We start from the raw sequence: 8435 nt of genomic DNA on the forward strand, positions 1-8435 counted from the left end.
CGGACGTCTCAAATCTGAAATTGGCCCCTTAATAATACTATGATGGTCCACCACACTAAACAAATTTTAATCTACAACAATGAAACACAATTGCACCAATATTAATAATAAATTTCCAGATTTTTGGTCATTTAGGCATTTTATCAAACACCTAGAGTACATTGCATTTTACTACCTCTACTAAGGGTGTTTCTTCATCCAACAATCCCCCATTCCCACCAACAAGATATAATACAACATCCTTTGTCCAATAACTACCTTCTTAGCATCGTTATAATCATCAATGAACTCGCATCCACCCAATTGTTACTAATTAATTCATTACAAAAATCTCTACAACACCCAATAATCTAGTTGAAACATTTATGGCTTCCAAGCACCATCCAATAAGTGCAAATACTTATTTCTTGCTCATATATTCACTAACAATCCATGATTATAGATTTAAGAGTGAAAGATTACCTCTTGAAGACCAAATCTTGAAAGTCAACTTTTGGGGTGTTCTTGAGATTTTGAAGAAATCCTATGGAATCCAATACAAAACCTTGTTGTAACTAGTGATCTAGAAGTGGAATCATCATAAAAACACACTTAAAAACTCGCTTTAGGTGTGTATTGGAAGCCTTGGCCAGATGGGTGATGGAGAGAAAGCCCTAGTCTTCAAGAAATGACTTAGCCCCTCTCTCTACCCGTCCTTGGGGTTATTTAATGGACTCCTACGTGCGCGGCCGTGCACCTGGGCAAGTGGCCGCGCATCCGACCGCGCACCTGAGGCAGAAAGTCTCAAATATGCGTGGTCGCGCATCTGGGCGTGCATATGACACAGGTCCAGTAAAATGGCCATAACTTTCTGTATACTTATCCAAATGATGAATGATTTGATGCGTTGGAAACTAGAATCAAAGGGCTTTAATTTGATAGGTTGTACACCATATAACTCTTTATATCTTGAGAGTTATGCTCGTTGAAAATTAAATCTTGTGCAAACTCACTTAAAACTTTAGTCTATTATGAATTTTGCAACTTCTACATTCGATGTTAAAACCTATCGAATCAAATCCACCTCAAATTTTGCACACAAGTCATAAATGACATAACAGACCTATTCCAATTTACAGAATCGGATTCCGACCTCGTTATCAAAAATTCAACCTTCGATCGAACTTTCCGAAAATCGTCTATTTTTCAACTTTCGCCAAAATGCGTCGAATTGTCCTACGGACTTTCAAATCCAAATCCGGACATACGCCTAAGTCCGAAATCACCATAAGAAGCTATTGACATCACCAAAATTCTATTCCGGGATCGTTTGCTCAAAAGTCAACTCTCTGGTCTAATACTTGCCATGAGTCTAGTATCCATATAGACTCTTACAGATATTCATAAAGATCATTAGTGACTTCATATAATTTGAAATTGAGGCGTAAATATATGAACAAAAGTTTGACTTCATCCACAGAATACGATGCAATAAGGAAGTTAATGAGCAAACTACAGCAAAATGCTCCATGTGTACATATAACTGAACCAGCGCCTCAAAGAGTATCCACAGGTTAAAACATTTCAATTACTGTTGAGGAAAAGTTAAAGAAAAACAAATAATAGTATGAGATATCAAACCAGTTAGTTTCTTATTGTATGGTGTAATGAGAAGAGTTATCCTATGCTGCCATCAGCTATTTACATGTCTGTACAGCTATCAGTTTTTTCCCCAATACATGTTATCCACTGTCAGGTGAAGGAATGCCTCAACTTTCATCTTAATCTTTGACAGACCTTTCAAATCCAATAATGATGGTGTTATTCGAGTTAATCTGCATCAAGCTTCTACAGTCGAAAATTGCACGCTGGAAACTTAATTAGTCTCCTCCAAGAAAATGAGGCATCAGCATTATAGGGTAAAGAAACCTGTACATGGACTATGGTTGGAATCAAAAAGCCTTGCATAGGCTAGACTTCAAGTTAGACGAACATTGTTCCCTTATTGGACTACTTGTCACACACAATCTGCTCCTTTTTGGTTCAGATATCCTGCAATGCAATATCGCTGCTGCAAGCACATCAACTAAGCCAGAGTCGTCGGATTCGTCAGATTCTCCAGATTCTCTATTCAAACTTTCACACCTTAAATCTTCGGTTTCCCCAGTGTTAGATTTACTGTATCTCTTCTTTCCATCTGATTCTAGTCTAGAGGTAGTTGTTGGTATTTGGCTTGGTGTACCAGAGAAATGCTTTGGCTTCAACCTGACAGACACTGTCTTCAAAGTTCGCTCTGTGTAGAACAGCATCCATGGATGACCTGAAATGCATCTTAATCATAAATTGGAAACTAAAGCAGCAAAGTGTTGATTATTATTTGATAAAGCTGATCAAGAAAAAATTTAACTAGGCAAACGAAGGATACAGAAAAAGTAAAGGTGGTTCTGCCCGTGAACCAGTCAAAGGTAACAGAAAATTGTTAACAAGTCAATAGCTTTAATTAATCAGATACTACTCCGTAGAAAATTTCGTGTTTGATCAAAACTTAGGAACTGAGAATTGTCAACCCAGTTACCTACTTGTTGAAGCAATTAGCAAGGGGAGCAGTCAATAACAAGTAAACTAATATGCTTACTTAGTACTTCTTCTGCAGTTATCCTTGCAGCAACATCCCTTGTGAGAATCCGCTCAAGAAGATCTCGTGCAGGTTTAGACACAGATTGCCATTTTTCGGAGTGAAAATCAAGTTTCATGCTTTTAATTGCCTCAAAAAGAGCATCCAGAGATCCCCCTTGAAACGGAAGAACACCAACTAGTAGAGCATGTAAAAGAACACCAGCACTCCAAATATCAGTCTTTTTCCCGTAATCCCCTGTAAGAACTTCAGGGGCCACATAAGCAGGACTTCCAGCCAACCCACTTAAACTCTGACCTGCATTATAAAAACAACATCTATAAAAAGGTGGAAAGCAGAGTTAGGAGGAATGTATCCCCTCCTATACTTTGCAGAGTAACAGACATAACCACATTCTTCGGAAAAAGACCAAAGAATAAAATAAAAGGAAAAGAAACTTAGACATTTTTTGCCTGAAAAAGTCTATGGTCCCATACTGTCCTCTCTAGAATCAGCACCATCAACATATAGATTTGACAAATCCAAGAGAATATTGCCACAATCTGATATTACTTCAGTTATATTTTGGATTTTTCCAGGTTTATACAAACATTCATCAGTCAAGCCGGAAAAAATTATTTGAATTGCTCAAAACTTCAAGCATAGAGGGTAACTCAATTAGATGTTTTACTATATTCACGATCATTGCTTTAGAAAGTTTATTTGAGGTATGCCTTGAAGAGAGGTGCTACTATATCACCATCTACCAACAGGGGTAGGCAAAAGTCCTTTGAAGTGTATGCAGTTTTCCATGGGGTGTTTGCCTGTAACTTTTTCTTTTTCATCAGGGAATATTTTTTACCCTTTAGGAAGTTAGACTTCAAAAATATCATACTTCAATTTTTATTTTTTAAACTAATGAGAGGTAATTTAATCAACATCTATAGCACATGTAATTTGAGTTGGTTCACTACGCCAAAGGGAAAGAGAGAAATTCTGTGAAGCCCTGACTTGTGTAACGCTCCCCCCCACCCCCCACCCCACCCCACCCAAAAAAAACACACAAATAGACATCACTGATTGGACATCTCCAGCCATTCTTAATTTGCTGTTCGCTGCTCTGTTCGGACTCCACGATTTCAACTCTGTCCTACATACCTTGGTTCTTGCTGCTCTGAAATATTACTCCCTCCTTTTTCTGACTTAGTTTGAGTTTTGTGTCCTGTAGAAGCTTCAGGATTATATCATGGTTTGATTTTGTTAGTGAATTCCCGCTATCCAAGTTTTTTTTTCCTTTTTGGATTAGCCTATTCTCTGTATACTAATCCTATTTATGTTTTATTATGAAAATAAGCTCCAAAATGCTCCTCATGCCTCGAGGAAATATGTCTACCGCCACAGTAAGGGTCAAGCCTGACAAAAAGCACCGGGGGCTTTGTAAACTGCAGCAAACACGAACAATAAAAAGCATGGGAAGGAATAGGTGTTGTCTACGACCTCGCAAAATATTAGAGGTTTACATGGTCGTGAAAATGGGGTTAATATAAAGTTAATGTATAAAATATCACACTCAGTGAACCATAATCTAGAAATACTATATTGGAAAACCACAAAGGAGTTTCTGCTGATCTATGTGTAGTAGAGCTACACATCTGAAAGTACAAGTTACCAGCCATTCATTGAGTTTCACAATAGAATACATGAGGAAATACCGAAATAGGGATAGTTGGTATTGGAATTGTAGGACCCAGCTGTCTTAAGGTATTCAATAAAAATGGTCCTTCAGCAAAAATCAACCAATAACACATCTGCAAGCTAAGTTGTTTTTCCAGATAAACCAATTTCTTCAATTTTACCTGACTTCAGTTAAATTGGGAAAAAACAAAAGAGAAAGAATGAAAAGAGCATCAAATACATAGGAATACACTCATGAGATCATTGATGTTCTCTGTTTCCACTTTCCACCATCCATCTATTCTCTATCACCTGAAAATTCAAGCATTGAAAATTCCATTGCTATGCAGTGACATGGGTGACAAATAGTGGAACACAGTGTAGATTTCAGATTAAGGAGGTGATATCATCCAAGCGCTTGAACCTTTTTTTATAACCAAGAAATTTCCCAACAGCAAGTGGTGTACGGTTCAAAGCTCGGTGGATTGTGGACCCGCCCCTCTACCCTTCTCCACTTAAATACCAGGTTTTTGTAATCAGCAAGGCTCAAACCCGTGACGCGCGCCTAACCTGCGATGCTCTCTTACCACTAGGCCAAAGCCCTGTGAGCCCAAGCACTTGTGCCAATTAACAGAATAGCTAGGGGAAGGCTCACATGTAGGTAATCTCAAAATAACTTTCAAAGATTAGAATTCCCAAATTATCAGCATAATGGACACATCTTTTGAAGAAAGAAATAATCACAAGAGATATCCCAAGATTCAAACAAGTACACAGACCAACCACAGAATTTTTGAGTTAAAAAAATAACTAGAACATAAACTATTAGAAACGAATCGCAGTTGGAAGAAATGTGAAACCGAATGCTAGGCAGAGGCATTGCCACTAAGATAATACGAGCAAAATTTACCATAAAAATAAACCTTCTGGTTAACATGACAGTGTAATAAGTAACACAAAACAAGCAAGACTAACATATATAATTGGGTTCAAGTGCAAGTGTTTTACCATTGGCAATCCTCATAGCCAAGCCGAAATCTGCAAGCTTTATCTTCCCAGAAGCAGTTAAAAGGATATTCTCAGGCTTAATATCCCTATGTACAACTCCCATATCATGACAATACTGTGTCACCAACATCAAATCCTTAAATATATTAGCAGCCTTCTGTTCCGAAAACCTACCCTCCTTCGTCATCCGGTCAATCAACCTCCCACCGGAACACAACTCCATCACCAAATGAAAACTTTCCCCATCCTCATAGACAGACTGCAATGTCACCACACCTGGATGCCCCGATAAGTGTTGCATTATCTCCACTTCCCTATGAACCGTCTCTTCGCCTTTAGGCAGCGTCTTGCAGGCGAATTCAACCCCAGTCAACTTACTCCTACACATAAAAACTGACCCAAATTTACCTTTCCCTAATGCTTCCCCCATTACATAATCATCTTCAATCTTATTCTTCCTACCCATTTGTGTGGCTGCATCTATACATCCTATTTTTCTTTTCAAACCTCGGGTACACAAACTAATCGACGAACTGCCACCTGGCGCCGGAGCAGTTGCAGCAGCAAGCCTAATACTAGTTCTACTACAAGATCCTAGGCCAACAGCATCATCTTCCTTGCACCTCTTTTTCAACCTTCTAGAACATTCTTCTAATGAAAAATGGGTTTTTTTCAAATTCGATATCATCGAATCATGGGTTGAAGTTGAATCCCATATTTCTCTCTGTTTTTTATAAGGGCACGGAATTTCACATCCTTTTCTCTTCTTCCTCATCAATCAATAAATCGATTGCAGCATATATATACGTCAAATTAGGGCAAAATTAATCTAAACCCAATTCACATATCACTTATCCAGTGACTCTGAAAAGCTTTCCCGGAAAAAAGAACACGGAATTGAGGGAAATATGGGGATCAAATGATTTGGGTTTCTAGAGAGTGTCTGCAAAAAGAAAAGGATATAGAGAGAGTAATTTTCGATCTATTTATAAGAGCTTAATAGGTTATTTCTCCTTGTCCTACTTAAATGAGGATATTTATTAGGAGTCAAAAAAGTATGATTTTTTATTTAAAAAAATATTATATAAAAAAGATGTAAATATACTCCTAGCCCAAAGGTTTGAAAGTTCGCAATAATATTTCAATACTTCAAATAAATTTAAGAAAATTAGGAACTGATATTTAAATTTATTTCTGATTTAGATATTTGAATTTACCTGATTCTAAGCATCTTTTTGTGAAGCGTATATAATATTTTCTAAGGATTAACTAAATAATCACAAAGTTAGTGATTGGATACTGATAATAATATATCATAATTAAGTGTTTCCTTTTTTATGTCATTGGACTTTTATTGCTTTTATTATCAATGGATCAAAAATAGATAAGAGAATTATTTTTGAGAGATATTACTTGTATTACTTGATAACAAAATGTTGGAAAAATAAGGTTTTTATGAACATTTATTTATGGATATACTTCCTTGTATAGTTAGGTTTATTAAAGGAAAGTTTCTTGTAAGAAAAGTAATTATTATATGGTAGCTTGATTTCTTTTGCCAAAAATGAGCACATTATTCCTGGTAGGGATGTCAATGTATATTTAAAAACGACTAAATCGACCGAGCCGTATCATGTCGAACCAATTTTTATGTTTCTTTTAATAAAACTATAGATTTTTATATAAATATATAATCATACCGATAATTAGGGTAGGCTTTTTATTTTATAAAAATAAATCAAGAAAATAATCGTACCGAATAAATTTACATGTGAAAAATATATTTACGTATTAAGTTTTAAAATAATTGTAATATATTAAAATTTTCCTTGTGCCTTAGAAATGTGAAAACTGTTACAAGCCAACAAGTAATTAAATTCAAAATCCTAATTCCCAAACATATAATGCTACTTCTATTGAAACTAAAATATTTCTAGCATATTCACTAGCAAGACATAAGGTATTCTAGCGATTAGTATCAAACTACAATATATTGAATATGTTTCCTTTTGTATGATTTAGATGTATATTTTTGAATATTTAATTTTCTATAGACTTTATTCTTGAGTTTCAGTTTGGTTAATGTCTTTTGTACTCGTGTGGTTATGTTTTCTTTGTCTTTGTTTAGTTTCTTTTACGTTGTTGATGGATCTATACTCTCGCCATCTTTCGTATTTTCTTAATCCATCACCCTTTAAATAGTAAAAATATCTAGAGAGTTTGTTAAGTTCTATAAAAGTACGTATGTTATTGCATTCTACTTGTACTAGTAATTTTTACATGACATTTTAAAAAAATATTGAAAATTAACCGAACCGTACCAATAGCGAAGAGAAACCAACACGAGACGGTTTTGAAAAGTCTTATTTTAGTTATACATAATAGAATAACAGAAAAATTAGTATGGTACAAATTTTAAAAAATAATTGTCTGAACCGAACCATTGACACCCCTAATTCCTGGGAAGAATATTTTATTCTTCTATAAATAATAAAAAAAGGAGAACTCCTTTATGCCAATTGTATAACTATATTTTTTAGAAATAAATTCTATACAGTTTTTTCTCTATATATTTTCTTTATATAACTATTTACGACATAGTTTAATTTATCACTAGATGGAATCATACCATAAAATCAATTCAGAAACACTACTAGAGTTTGGTGTGAATATGCTTCAAGAGAAAAGGCACAATTTAGAATTATCGAAATAACTCGACAAATTTTGGGATTTTTTTTTTTTGGCATAAAGCAAGCTAGTTTAAATTATTTCACTTGATTTTAGTTAATTTTTCATTTGAATAAGTTGTCTTTATCAGAATGTTCTATATTCGTATCCATGGAAAAAAATATTCAAATTTTTGAAAACGAAAAAAGAACTTTTATAGGTTTGTTTAAAAGTACGATAATTTAAGTATGTCCAAAAAGGATTTAGAGTCGCCACCAAATAAAACCACTGATTTGATTAAGCGTATTAAGCCACCTAATGTGGTCATAATAAAATCATTAGTTGTTTTCAGAAACAAAACCTTTGAACTTGGAGTCTTAATGATTAATACATGTCATGAAGTTCAGTTGACTGTATGTGTCATTTGTCAACCACACGTTAGATCTTATATACTAATAAAGGTCACGTTGTATAATATTAACTAGTGAATATG

General features: G+C 35.0%; 1 protein-coding gene across 1 annotated transcript; it reads right to left on the reverse strand.

Annotated features, from left to right (window-relative positions):
* Positions 1-1607: 1607 nt before the first annotated feature.
* Positions 1608-6228, reverse strand: LOC104089769 (serine/threonine-protein kinase PEPKR2-like). The gene is made up of 3 exons (XM_009594736.4): positions 5276-6228; positions 2615-2911; positions 1608-2299 (listed from the first exon to the last, which is right to left on the reverse strand). The coding sequence occupies exons 1-3, from the start codon at positions 6048-6050 to the stop codon at positions 1932-1934; spliced, it is 1440 nt and encodes a 479-aa protein (XP_009593031.1). The 5' UTR covers positions 6051-6228; the 3' UTR covers positions 1608-1931.
* Positions 6229-8435: the final 2207 nt, after the last annotated feature.

The sequence above is a fragment of the Nicotiana tomentosiformis genome, chromosome 1 (genome assembly GCF_000390325.3).
Source record: "Nicotiana tomentosiformis chromosome 1, ASM39032v3, whole genome shotgun sequence".
Lineage (NCBI taxonomy): Eukaryota > Viridiplantae > Streptophyta > Magnoliopsida > Solanales > Solanaceae > Nicotiana > Nicotiana tomentosiformis.

Bases quoted from the DNA above. Each gene is read 5' to 3' on its own strand.
- LOC104089769 (XM_009594736.4), bottom strand. From the start codon at position 6,050: ATGAGGAAGAAGAGAAAAGGATGTGAAATTCCGTGCCCTTATAAAAAA. The intron at 2,912-5,275 runs GTAAAACACTTG...TTTATAATGCAG, and splicing joins GGCTATGAGGATTGCCAATG to GTCAGAGTTTAAGTGGGTTG. The intron at 2,300-2,614 runs GTAAGCATATTA...GATGCATTTCAG, and splicing joins AACTGCAGAAGAAGTACTAA to GTCATCCATGGATGCTGTTC.